Consider the following 15,158-nt stretch of genomic DNA (forward strand, 5'->3'; position numbering starts at 1 on the left):
CTAAATAAATAAATAAATTATTTAGCTTTCTGATCGGCCTGAAAAAAAGGCGGGTGTGGCTCACCCCAGACGGCTTCCGTGGCTTGACCAGAAGATAGAGGATTGCTTGGTCAAGATCCTTCAGGTCTCGGCATTCCAGGAATTGTTCACTAGTATCAAGTGCCAGCAAAGAATCAACTTCATGCGTACACTCACAGGAAAATGGTGGGGCGCCCACCTGGAAGATCTGATAATGCTATATCACACAACAATTCTGTCGTTTCCCGAATACGGTAGTTTTTGCTTCCAGTCCGCCGTGAAAATACACATTTTGAAGCTCTAGCATATTCAGAGTGCGTCGAGAAAGCCCCAGCAATTTCAGTGCTTTCCCTCAGGTCGCGCGACCTTTTTTATGAGTGTTTTATACAGCCGAGCAAACGAGTGAAGCTGAAAGTGGATTGTGGCTGCACAGTCAAGGATGACGGATCAATCGGTGAGCTCGTTTCATGCTTTTATTTCTCATCAATAAATTGAGTATGGCTGCACATTTAATCGTTTGAACGGTGGGACGTAAATATGATTTCTCAGAAAACTAAGGATGGTTCGTCACTGTGAGTGTCGGCATAAAATCCTATTCATAAATGATTTATGTTCTACATTTTTTTTCCAAAATACCTTTAACCTTTATTTTTGTCATTAAAAAAAAAGTTGAATGGTTCGACACTACAAGTGAAGACTTATAAAAGGTTCACTTTATTCAACAAACTTTGAATGGTTCGCCACTGTAAGTACTATGTTTCTAATCGTATTATTCAATAGTAAATCATATTTTGAAGTGTTCCGACCCGAAGTTTAAATTAGGAAAGTGTTTGATACAGTTTAATACATAGAAACATTTGATGGTTAGAACCATACCTAAAAAAATGAAAAAGGCTATGGCCCCGGACCCCCGCATTCAGAAATCCAGACTGTTTTAACCGTAAACATCACAAACATAAGTACATAAGTAACAAAATACTATTTTTGAATACTATGTTTTAATATATTTGAAATACACACTCAATCTGTTCGGTAAAAATAACTGGGTTTTGGAACTACCGAAATAGTCAGTAAACTAAAAAAATGTCAGAAAACGAAAAACAGAGATTTTTCACTGAAATTTTGCAGAGAGCATTCTTTTTATATCATACATCGATAGAAAATAAAACATGGTGAAATTTGCTTTTCAATTACGCGTGGCGACAGTTTTCATTTTACTGACTTTTTCGGTAGTTCCAAAACCCAGTAAAATTTTACCGACCCCAGTAATTTAATCTAAGTGTGTAGTAATGACGTTAAGATTTTGAAGGCATTCTGATGGGACTGATTGGAAAGAAATGAGAACTATTATTAAAAAAATAAAAATACGAGGTGCTTCAAATTGAAAACTATGAAGCTTTCAGACGTAGCTCATAATTTTTGATTAAAATATTCAAATCACGGTTCAAATCACGAGAACATAAACAATTCGAAATCCGACCAAGCATTGTCACAAAGAAAGAGTCTCCAGTAAATTGTTCAAATGAAGTTAAGTATCTGTGACTCTTGCTGGATAAAAACATGATTTTCAAAAATCACAATGATGGCATTCAAGCCAAATGTAAGAAATAGGTGTATGAAATGTATGTTTCCACTTAAAATCATAAAATCGAAACTTAACAACAACCATCCGATCTTCAAACAAATTTTCAGGCCGGCCATATGGACTAGCACTACAGAGGATTTAAAATAAAATTTTGAGGATGATTGTGGAGCTCCCTCTGTGTTATAATACTAATGAGTTTTGCAGACTATCAAATGTTGGAACATTAAACTCAAAAGTTTCATAAAATTGTCAACAATTTTAGGCAAAAACCTTCTTTTATCCCTTACCCTATTTGTAAAAGTGCACATGATCAAACGACCATAAATAAGTGTAAACAACCAAATGCGTAAACACTTCCTACAATTCGATTATGACCCAGTAATTGAACTGAAATCGACCAACATCAGACTGGTTCACCTTCACCTTGAACGAGTTCAAGCTCCAACCATTCAACATGATACTGTACAAAATAGCAGCGCAGCAGATCCAAAAATTAATTATTCAAAGTCACCGCTCCATCATGCCAGAGCAATGATTTAAATACGCCGAAGAACTGTTTGAACCTAAACTGCTGATCCAACAAGAGAGGAAAAATCACTCAACAATGGCAGTAATACAATTTCAACGGATTTCCACTCACTCTGTCGTCGCGTCATCGTCGTCAAGTGCGGTAGCGTTCAATGCGGTCTTTATTGAGGTGTAATCAAGCCTCTGTAAATCTAAGACGAGCAAACTGTCAACGCTACGGAAAGTGATGAAATTAAATTGTTATGCATGTTTACAGCTCTCTTCCGACTGAAGGCACCATCAGACCAGCAGAGGCATGTATATCTATGTACGTCTATCAAAAGGCAAACAAGGATAAGTTCACGACTGCGGACCGTGACGACAACGCCAACAGCTGCTCTTCCAGCCGGCGCATCTCGCAAAAAAGATGTCTTGGGACGTTTCTTACAGTCGGACAAGCAACGGATCGTACAAAATATTTATCATTTTGGTTCACAACGATGCAAAGGCCAAGCCGGCGATCGAAACGTCACCAATCGAGCATGATGTCTGTGCATATCTATTTGATCGAGAAATTTACAGATCGAGATCTTCAACCTGGAGAGTCGATAAAAATACTTGCATTATTCTGAGGAAGATGGTTTCAACTGATTGTAACCAGGGGAGAATGAGATAGCGTGCTCATGTAGGGCGAAAATTTTTTTTTTTCAATCAGGTTGTCCCCGGCATTTATCCTAATAGAATAGAATGATTGCGTCATGAGAAAGTCTTAGACATGTATACTGTTCTAATATGGACTAGCTGTTGTAATACCAGAAGAAAACTCTGCAGAGGATTCAAAATAAAAGCTTCCTCCCAGCTAGTACCAATGAGTTATATATAATATCTAATGTTGAAACATTGGAACAAATGACAATAAAATTATTAATAATTTTAGGCAAAAATCGTTGCAATACTCTATTGCGACGATAAATGCCTTTTATGTTTAGGTTAAGTTAATTGAAAGCATTTTTTTCTTATAAGCAGGTGAAATCAACTCACCCGAAAAAAAAATTTAACTTCTACGGCAAATGAAATGTAATATGTTGTTAACAAAATTTTAATGAATGTTTAATTTAGTTTTACCAAGTTAGGATGATGGTGTTTTCTAACACAGAATACCTAGATATAAGAAATAAATGTAATGTTTTTAATGATACTAATAAAAATCTAAAAATACTAAGGAACGGTCATTGAAATTCCGTTAAAAAAAATAAACGATCTTCTCAATTATTTTTAGATTCAGACTATGCGTACCAACATTGAATCTTGCTAGATAAAACACTTCGTAATGATCAAGTAAGTACATTTCGTTTGACCTACGACAGCTTATGGAGTTGATTACCTTTTATCGACTACTTCTGTTTTTGATGCGTCTATAGATCTTGCACCAAAAGTCATTGACATCAAATATTATATTTTGTGTGACGTGCTGTTCGTGGCGTCCGTTTTCTCGTCCTACTTGTTTCTGATGACGTTAGTATGTCCGATGCTCAACATCACTTGCTTCAAAACTAAAGCGTAGATTTCTAATCAATACAAGCGTTATGATAGTTGTGACTCATTAATGCACGTGCTGTGTTAATCGTTACAATGCACCTTACTGCACCCGTTAGCGAAACACTTGTATACCATCGGCAAAAGGCTCTCCGTCAACAGTTTTCGAGAGCCATGCTGGAAAGGTTGGTGTTGATTTGTTTTGCTTCTTTTCCACTCTTGGTCTAGAACGAACATAAGGCGTTGAACATGCCCCACTAAACTGGGTTACCTTGAGAAACTGTTCATCGAAGCAGAAACACGCCGAGGTGCGCTACCAGCGAAAGTCCAAAAGTAAATTATGAAACGGGTACGTATTTTGTTACTCGGTTGTCCCTGGAACCAATGTTGTAAACAACCTGAGAAAAGAAACATTTCCATGCTGGTGAGGTTCTTTTTTTTAGATCAATTTCGTATGACTATAATATTAACCACTGGTTAATAACTAGGCATTGCAGAATTCGGTATCATTCGATTTTGAAGCACGATCAAAGCAAGCGAAGAAAACTATCTTATCACTCCATGATCGACATTGTTGCGCAAAATATATTTTTGCTATTCCGTTGCTTATTGGCCTACTTTTCATGAAAGAAATGACCAACATAACGGCCTACTTTTCCTAACAAAATATATAGAACTGAAAAGTGCTACTTTTCAGCACTGTTTTGGGTGCTGAAAAGTAACACTTTTCAGTACTATTTTGAGAATCACCAATCAAATATCTGAATGACTTTACAACCATTCTTCGATTTGCTGTGTATTTTTCAATGACTTGCTTCTTCCTCTCTATATCCATTGTTGAACAATCCGAGTACGATTCGTGTGTGCGATTCTGATTCGGTATCGGGTCGTCCAGCAGACGTAGATGAGGCAAATATATCATCTAGAATACTCTCTAAAAGTTCTGTGCATGCACATGAATAGCGACTGTACAATTTGATATGTTATAAGTTCACCCAATTAATAGAAAATGCATTTAGCCGAAGTTGGATTTTTCTCAGAGTCCATGCACGATATCCTACTTCGGAAGTAGGGCGCATTCAAGCGCATCCAGATGCGAATCGAATGCACCACTTCCGAAGTTAGGCATCTCGCATAGGATCTGAAAAAAATCCAACTTCGGCGAGGAAACATTTTCAACTTTTTATCGCGCCGACAATAATAATGCATGTGGAATTTTACCTGACCTGTCCTCGAATATTGGTTCATTCTTGATCATTCCCACGCTTCTATCAATAAAGCTTGAAAATTTGTGACAGTCATGTATCGCAGCCTACCTGATTGAAAAATACGACGCATGGATATCCACGTGGGTTCTCTTGAAATATGTAGGTGATACTAGATACAATCGGATTGAACGACTTTTTTTCGTAATAACAAAAAAATTTGTATGCAACGCGTATCATCATTTTGCAACTTGTTGCATAAATAACTATTAAAAAGACTGATAATTAATAGCAGCAAACGAGAGCCTAAAGAGAGATTAATCATAGGTAGTAGGCAAATACATTTCATGAGATTTCAGGAAATAAAACGCGAGTATCTGTAAATCATGCTTCGTTACTAATCAATGACTGCAACTCAAGCCAGCCAGGGGATGGGGTCTACGACGCTCCTCTGGTTACGCCCATGGCCACACAACTGAACTGAAGACGATTGAGCTGTTAGCCTGTTACCTTATAATTACGTCAACGTAACACTGATGACGAATCATTATTTTCGAACAGTAAACGCATAACCCAGATTGCCTGACATGTTCTATACCCGTAAGTCATGGTGGATTAATTAGGGCGAGAGTGATAATAAGAAGAAAACGATCGTCATCAAATTGCTCAGTCTCAGTGCAGATCAGATGTCGCAAAGTTATTGATCTGAACGATCACTACAATCTATTTGATTTTGTGATCATACTCATGAAAAACGTTATACAACGCACTTCATTCTTATGGTTGAAGAAAATAGGTTGATCATAGATTTTTCACACTTGCTCAAAAGTATAGTGGTTATCACGCCCAATGGTATGGGTGCCCTAGTGTAGATGTAGTTGTGAACCTCAGAGGAAAACAATATGCACTCAGTCTCGAAAAACACCCAGAAACCGGGTGTAAATTTTTCAAATTGGGTAATGTTTCCATATGCATTTTGATGAGTCTGGAAAGCGTGTGCAAGTTTCTTTGAGGAAAACAAAAACAAACTGTGAATAACGAACGTATGCTAGTCTACGTGTGTTCAAATGTCACTAAGCTCTATACAGGTCAAACTGGTAATAGGGTGCACGAATTTCTAATGCAATCTTGTTTTTATTTTATGTTTTTTTGCTTTTTAGCACTGGATTGTTCCTCTTTGACATTTCGAAAGCTACACGGAAAACATAATGCAATAATGGATTGATTTTACAACTTAAAACAATACAGAACATTAAAAAATTGAGTAAACTTGTATTTCTGACGTAATCTCAAGCGTATGGTTCAATGATTGAGCTAGGCTTATAGGACTCTATTGACCAATGAACAACTCGACTATCTTATCACCGAAGATAACTCACTGCCGCAATACTGACGTTTTGCATGGACTTGACACTGATCACATTTTAAATCACGTGCCGCATACTGACATACTGCTCGCATAAATTGCTTTCAAAAAAGAGTCCGCGTCAAGGTGCAAGAGAGCATAAATTCGTGTCGGTGACGATTTAGTTTCCTCTACATTTCACACACATGTGTTCGTTGAATAAATCGCTGATCAAGGCCTTTCAAGGCAAAAACTATTGGAGCCATGCGCGATGCCATGCCTGCAAAGTTTGTTCGGCAAAAAAAATAAAACGGTGTGCTGCACCGCGGCTAACAACCTAGTAGCTCCAAAGGCAAGAGTAACCCTCGATTTGACTTGCCTGCTTGCTAGCAACGCACCACAACCGTGAATGGTTAGTGTCATCGATTTGCGGTTGGGCTCCGGCAGTATCTTTCAATCGTTTCCGCAACATAAGAGAGAAGACTTCATATGGGAAGATCAACCGTTGCTACCAGGAACCTATGTGCAGTTTCATTCAGAAATCTAAATCTATTGTTCACTAATACAGAAAATTAAGTTTTCGTATAAAATTAGCTGTGAATGTTGCAGAAAATTGAAATAAATAAGCTGTAGTCATATGTTAGGGAATTTGGTTTTGGATTTCTGTCCTCCCAACTTGCATTTTAGAAAAGAAGATTGAAATAGTAGTTTCTCGCGTAACATGCAGTAAAAATTTAAAATTTGATTTTGCAACCAATTATAAAACAAATGGATCCATCAAAAACATTTGATAACTTCTTCTATGCAGTGTTATGCCAAACGAACGTACTCTTGAAAATTTAAAAGTAGTATTAAAACTGTGTTAAAACCATATGGAAAAACTATTTACACTTTCTAAGAGGTTTTCCATTTGTATAATGTGCCAAATTGATTTGCCCTTTTACGACGAAACAACCAGTCTTATTGTACGAGGTCTTTGCTGAAACCAAATATGTAGTTTAGTGCGAACCGAGCGCTAGGAGTGTCATGCTAGATGTGAATGGATATTCGCCTTAACGGATTGGAATGGAACGGAACAAAAACACCATCCACCGCCTGACCACAGACAAACAGACTAAGACACTAAGAACAAATCGCTATCGTAATCATTGTCGCGAGGACACGTACGCCCAATGATAAAATTATCGTGTTTGTCCTATGGGCCAACAGGTGGCGGTAGTGTTTAAAAGTCAAACACGAACAGCGAAGACTACGGATGGTGGATTGACCACCTACCAGATATTCGAATCAATCGCTAAAAACAATGTCGATCGACATTGATCACTGTGTAACGTCCGTTTGTCTGTGCCCTGACTGTTGTTGCACTAGGCGAGAGGAAGATCATTACCAACCCTATTCGGATCCAATCAACGGCGATCAACGATGTCGGTCGGTCGACGGTGACTTAAATGCTAGGGTAGAATCACTTCGAACGACGACGGTTATTCGTCAGAAACCTGTTTGGCGGTGATTCTGTTTTGTTCCGCTCTTTCTGCAAGCCCCACCGGCGTTTGCGACTATGATTAAGTGAATGTGAAGTTGCATAGGTTGGTTGGATGCCCGCGTGGGGAATTTCTCAACTTAGTTCATCTTAAGCGGAGATTTGCAAGGCTTTGTTTAGGGAGACGAACTGCTGCAGAAATGCTAGCAAGAAAAACGCCTGAGTTGCGGATTGCGGTCAATTACTCTAGGCGAGAAAGTCAAAACTTTTTGAATGTTCTTTGACCTGCCTTTGAATGTTGATTTTAACCTACCGACTCCGATTTCAGATTTTTTGTAACACTTACAGTTATTAAGAAAAATTTATTTATTTATTTTTATTCACAAATTTCCACCGAGATTATTAGAGTTAGAGAGCTAAACGCAGAAGGTTGGCCATTTTCATAACAATTTACATATAATCATCAAATGGCGTGAGCACTGCGAAATTTTCTTACGCGTTATTTCAAACTTTGGTAGGATAAAAATCCAAACTTTCAGATAGGAACAACCCCAGTGTTAAAGCCAAAACCCCAGTGGTGTTTTTGTCGACTAAACGAACGTCAAACATGATCCGAAGTGTCAAGGTTCATTTATGGACCCAATTTTTAAATTGAAGCTTAAATATGATATAGCCTTTATTTGAGCGGGAAAATATGCTAAAATAGTTGCAGTAACATGCTTTTTCTTGTTATTAAACAAAAACAAGATTTCATTTAACATTTTTGGACTCTATTACCCATTGGGTATTTTCTCTTAATAATTTGGGTAGAAGTAGGGTAGAAGCACTGGTTTTGGCCATACGCCACACGGTGTGCTGAAAAACACATATTATCGAACTTACATGAACCTCCGATCTTTTTTCACTAGAAGTTACTGCCAAGAAGACCAAGTCTTTCTTCCGCTCTTGTCGGATTAAACTGCTGGAATGGCCTCCACAAAGCCCAGACCTCAACCCCATCGAGAATTTGTGGGCGATTCTCGATGCCAGGGTTGACAAAACTGGTGTTACCAACAAAATAATTATTTTGAAGCCTTGGAGCGCGCCTGGGAAGAACTAGATCAACAACACCTACAAAACCTGGTGAAATGCATGCCGAAGCGCCTCCAACAAGTCCTTAAGGCCAAAGGAGGACACATTACCTATTAAATTGCTTTTTATTTTCCTTAAATCATCTTTCCTGGGGCCAAGAAGAAAGTGGGCACTTATTTTTGTCACTATTTTTTTTTTTCAATACAAATTGATTTTCTTTTTCTCTGAGTAAAATTCTTTTTTTTATCAAAATTTCGTAAGTACAACTTTAGAAGAATATCAAAAATAAAATATCAGAAACGATTTAACTGTGTTAACTTTAATTTGAACCAAATCAATGAGAGAAATTCGAAGACTGGTAAGGTGGGCACTTTATTTTACCTATCAGTGTACACCCAAAATTCAAACCAAGAGATGTGACAAAATCTCAAAAACCATGAAAAAAAAAGTTTTGACCATAAACTAACGAGAAGCATTTAAAAATTGAGTTAACATGTGTTTCTGGCTCCAACATAAGCGTTTGGTACTAAAATTGGGTATTGATTTGGGACTCTATTGGCAAGAAAGCTCTTAGTTAATATCAGCCTATAAAAACACTTAGTTGAGAATACTCTGTCCCAGTTGAGATGTAACGCCAAAAAGAAAAATGTAAACAGGTGGAATTTGAAATCATGATCCTCGGCTTGGTCTTGCTGAATTGCTGCGCCCTTACCACACATGGATAGAAAATACACCATGATTTGGACTCATGGTATCATGAGTCAAATTGCCGTAATGCAACACACGCCTTATAGTTTTGTTGCGGATTGCCCGGAATCATGAGTCTCAAGCCTAAAATCATGACTCGCGCATCAGTTTATGATGGGCAACATAAATAAAAATAAAAAGATAGAGCAAGATTTGAACCTGGAACCTTCTAATTGAGAGTCCCGTATCGGACTACATTACAACTTTAACATGTTGAAATTGAGGTGATCGAAATGAATGATGCAATGCACTCCGTTTAGAGTTGTCACTCTGGATGTTACGCTTATGAGGGAATCATGATTATGACTCGTGGAATTGTGATTTGTAGTTCTGGTATCATGACCTAGCCAAATTTTGAATTTCATGACTTTTAAATCATGATTTGGGAATCAGAGTTTTGTTTTCGTGTACGGCTAAGGACGCGTACACTGCTACAGTTATTCACTGCAGGTATTACATTAAAGAAGATCCTATAACTATTCCTGCAAGGATTGTAGCAGGTAATTATTTGAGATTCAATCTATTTCATTATTTGAGAATTCAATCTAGATTTTTTCCTGAGTTCAGCAAAGGACTTTAAGAAAAATCTCCTCAAATATTTGAATAAAGATTTCGGAAATTTTTAAAAGAAATTATGGAAAAGTTTATCTAATACATCTGGCATTCATTTCTTCTGAAATTAGCCCTGTAATTTCCCTAGGAAGTACTCTAATATATTTTCTAATGATTTCTTCAAAAAAAAAAAACGAAAAGAAATTATTTCCCGGTTACATTAGTAATTAATTCAAAGCAGGAATTGAATTCTGAGAAACTTGAGAGTTTCTCTCACCTATCGCTCACTGTAACAATCATGATCCGCAATGCATCATGAGAATCCGTTTATCGTCTACTGCTACAGCTCTGATTATATCATGGGGATAACAGTGTATGATAAAACCCATCTGAATAAGCTCCAAACCTGGGGAAACCTATTGCTATCAGATTGTCGGTGGCTGTTTATCATCCCAGTAAAGTAAAACCCATACCCCAATAGTAAAAAGGGGAGAAAAATGGGTTTTATCATCGTTCTCTCTTTGGATCTCTCGTTCGCTGCTGTTATCTATTGAACTTGTTACAACTTGCGAAACATTGCCGATCATGGACCGATACAGAAACGATTTTTTTTAACTTACTTTGATCATGCTTCGAAATCAATCGAGAACGAATTCTGCAATACAAAGTTGAGAGAGTTTTCAGAACTTCATCAAATATATTCTTCAGGTTTTACTATAACTTATCCTTAAATACCTCTGAGAATTACACCAAAAAATTCTCAAAATATCACTTATTGGATTTTTAAAAAATCTGCAAGGGATATTTTTGAAAAAACAAAATCTTGGACAAATCCTTTGTTAAGTTACTGATGATATCTCTGCAATATTTTTATAATAAATTCTTGGAAAAACTCTTGATTGAACTATCCCACAATTCTTGTAAAAACTAATGTTGAATTCGGCGTGTAAAAACTCTGGAGAAATCCATTAAGTTATGCTCACAGAAATTCCAAGAAGACTGTGCAAATAACTGTAAGCTATTTGATGGAGTTTATAAAAAAAATCCACGTGAAAACTCATATATCTCGAATTGAATATATCATAACCTCATGAATCTTTACAGAATTGTTTGTGATCCTAGAGTAATTCTTAAACTCTTGGAGTAATTGTTGGTGCGCTCCTAAAAGACTCCTAGAAGGTATGCCAGGAGAAAATTCTGTAGGAAATATTAAAATACTTTTGTTTAGAGGTGTCTCTGCAAATTCATGAATGCATGCAAACGGATTAGTGGAAAAATTCATAATGTTATTTATGGAAGACGTATGGCAGCAGAAAAAAAGACTAAGAATAATGTCTAAAGATATATCTTGACAACATCTCAGAAGAAAAAGGTAATTGAAAGATTCTCGGAGAATATCAAGACTTGTTCAAGGTAAAAACGGTAGAATATAGCTAAAAAATCCATGGATGAACTGTATGAACGTCATAAGCTATAGATCACATGCAATAACTGGTCAGAGTTAAATTACTGATCAATAGCAAAGCTACTATTTTTTTTCCAATATTGAATTTCCCAAACCGTTAATGGACTCGTTACTCAACCTATGAATTGAACTAGGACACGTTTCAGACTACACTTTGTTCACAGCGGAAGAATAAAGATGGTTGCTTTTTATAGTACAACGTTTCGTGCAAAACCCTGCACTCTAGGTTGTGTATAATGATCATTTTTGTATAAAATTCTCGAATGAACATCAAAAGTCGCTTAGGCCCGCCCCATGATGGAAAATCTGGCTACACCGGTTTTCTTTCGTTCAACTATCGTTCATCTTGTTAACTGTGTAAAATATAGCGCAATACCACTCGTTTTAAATATAAATTAATATCAAATAATTTCATATTCGTTTATTTCTATGACTAGATAATACCATTCTTAAGTCAGATTTCGCCCATCTGAGGTCACTGAATCAATGAGCTTTCTTTCAATTTACTACCTTAAAAACTATCTACTTCCAAGCACTGACTAGGCTAATAAATTATGCAGCACATGAAGCGCTGCCGGCTACGTGCGTAAGTCTTACAGTGCTACAATTGCTATACACAAGAGAAAAAAAGACGTACGGTGCATGCATGCTTTACTCACTCAGGAACTTGATGCCAAACATGAAGAAGAATCCGCAAAACACGGCCAAATACTGCCACAATCCGGACCGGTCCTTGGAGAGTACTTCGAAGAAAATAACATACAGCAACGTTCCGGAGGCCAAACCCTGCAGAACAACGGAAACGACTTGGGTATCGTCCGAAGAAGAACCGTTGCTGAGGAGGATTCCGATCGCCATCCCGAGTGGACTGACTACCGAATAGGTGAAGATGTATGCAACTGCCAACCAGAACTTGGTACGGGCAACAATCAGTTCCACTCCCACGCAGAAAGCTATCACATACTTGTGGGCGGCCACTGCCCCAAACATGTACCAAACAGTTGCGGCAGATCCTTCCAGGCCAACTGCCAGTCCCTCGAACAGCTCATGCACTGAAAGTGCCAGCACAATCAGCAGGCCACGAATAGATGAGACAATCTTTCCGTCCGTTTCCGTTGGTGGGATATGATGATGCACGTGGTGGTCATGGGGATGCCCTGAATGCGCCACTGACATATTATTTGAAGCGACCGAAATCCCCCGCTTCTGGTTTTCCATATCATTCGAGATTAGATCTGCGGTGGAAATACTTCCGTTGCGATTTTCAGTGTTTTTCTTTCGCATAATAATGCTCTCTCTCGCATGTGTACCTCGCATAATAGCGCCACCGGCAACTTCCAGCTCGTTCATTTTGGCTTCATGCATTTTGCGCTCATGTCTGTGCAGATACACGTGCACTAATTCTTCGACTAGATAGATAATGAAGAAACCGGCGCACATTAAAAATTCTCCCAAACTGAAACTCAACTCTGGCATAAGTCCCTGCTGGGTGAGGTCGTGAATGGCTTCGTTGATCTCAGGTATTAGATGCTGGAAAGTAGTACACAGAAGTGCCCCTCCTCCAAATGACAGTAATATGGAAACCACGAGGCTGGCTTTTGCGTCGGAGGCACTGTCCGTCCATTTGAACCATTTCGCCAATTTGAACGGCACAATTCCGCAAATCATGCTCACAGCGAACAAAACTACCATGGCAGTTGCCTTGGCGGCCACAATATCCCCTTCATCTTCCTCATGGTCATGATCATCGTCGGCTCGTCCAATCCCCAATAGGTTCTCGACTGTGCTGGTGTTGACCTCCATCGCTTATGATGCACTTTTCACCTAAATTTGGACAATGCTTTCACTGTACACAAACACGCTATAATGCTTCCGAGAATGTGATTTTCTTTGTTCTGTTGCTGCTAAAGAGCCCTTGTAATGCACCTTCACCAGAGCACACCGTTCACTAGATCAGATTATCCCTTTCAAGGATCGACCGATAACACGCAACGCGATCGCAATAACCGCTCTCTACTATCCCGAGTGCAAAAACCGACTAACCAGAGTAACTCTAAACCTAAACGTCTTATAGGTAGTCTTCTAGTCAGCCAGTTCAAGTAACCGCAGAGAGTAAGTCGTACTCGATCGTTATTTCCTCTCCGGTTTCTCCAAGACGACTAATGCGCTCAAGACAGGTACGAATCGTTGTTGATGGATTGACGAATTAATGACGACGGCATGGCGTGAAGGCACCTCTCCGTTGCTAGATGTTTGTGTAAGTAGGCTGCGACCGATGTCCAGTTTTGTCCAGCGCCTACTACGACCAGTGTGAGTGAGTACTCGCATAAACGGATTGTTTATCTACCAACTTTATCTCGCGTTCCCTCTTTGTGCACCGAGTCCATCCAACGGCGAAAAGACTGTAGCAATCAACCAGCCGGTCCAGATGTCAATAATTCGCGCTCATCAGGCCGCAAATGGTTTTTATATAGACAACTCTCTCCAAAGTGACGCGCGCGCATTATTACGGCAGACCATGATCAGAATTTGGATAGAAGCATTCTTTATCTCCGTACGTGCGATGCCTATCGAGTGAACCATACTTGAGCTAGGGTTACAATCACCTTACTTTTCGGCCAAAATGGTTCTCAAGCTATGACATTTTCTGTACAAACAGGTCGTCTCTACTTAGTAGAATCATGATAACTTTATTACCCAGCCAACCTAGATGTAAAAAAATTAATCCTAATGTATTAAACAGCATATTTTATATACAACTGGATTTTTACTGACGAAAATATAAAACGATGTAACCCAATCATTTAAAAAATAGGGTAAATTTCAAACAAACCAGTAGAGAATCATTGCGTGAAGATATTTTGTAAGAAATTATAATGAAATTTTAGACGAGACATTTGGAATAATCTTGAAATACCCAAAATTAGTTTTGGCAGAGGTCTTTGCAGATTTTTTTTTCATTTTAAATTTGGAAACTTTAAGGTATGATATTGAGAAATCCAATGTAACTATCGATGAGTTCTAGTGGAATTTTGGAACAATAAGCTAAATATGCTGTTCCGCTCAGGAAAATAAAAAAAAAAATTGTCAGAACAGAAATTGTCAAGCAATTTTTTACAGATTGCTCCATTCGAATTGGCATTTCATTCCAACTGCATACTGCAATCAAAAAAATATATTTTCTCGACCATTTTTGACAAGAAACTTGCCACGGATCGCGATAAGTAATTACATTTCAGATTATCAGATGCAATATACAAGAAATTCTATATGGCAAAACACGTGACGGAATATCTGGCAGAATTTGAAACCATGGACGAATTCTGCCTACATTGCGAGAATGAGAGATTCTGAAGAATGCATCGATTTCCATTGATTGGCAGTTTAGTCAGAGTTTAAAAATTGTCTCAGCTAGTACCCCTAAACCGGTTACAATCGAAACTTGTTATAGCGACATCGCAAGGGACCGTCATAATAGAGAAAAGTCGTTATAAAGAATGGGTATTATTGGGGACAATGGAAATTCGCGGCAAAATTATTGAAATTTCGCGGTTGACTAATGCGATATAATCAAAATTTCGCAGCTTGTCGCGGCCCAACACTTATCGCCAGATTTAAAAATAAAATGTATGTTTACAGAGAAAATT

General features: G+C 38.1%; 1 protein-coding gene across 1 annotated transcript in view; it reads right to left on the reverse strand.

The window, feature by feature from the left end:
• The window catches only part of LOC5571498 (zinc transporter ZIP1), a 48,336-nt gene extending 34,377 nt beyond the window's left edge, over nt 1-13,959 (reverse strand). The window contains exon 1 of the mRNA XM_001659698.2: nt 12,171-13,959. Within this exon, the coding sequence (XP_001659748.2) occupies nt 12,171-13,314 (1,144 nt within the window). The 5' untranslated portion in view covers nt 13,315-13,959. The remainder of the gene's footprint in view (nt 1-12,170) is intronic.
• Between the last annotated feature and the right edge of the window lie 1,199 nt (nt 13,960-15,158).

The sequence above is a fragment of the Aedes aegypti genome, chromosome 1, assembly GCF_002204515.2.
Source record: "Aedes aegypti strain LVP_AGWG chromosome 1, AaegL5.0 Primary Assembly, whole genome shotgun sequence".
Lineage (NCBI taxonomy): Eukaryota > Metazoa > Arthropoda > Insecta > Diptera > Culicidae > Aedes > Aedes aegypti.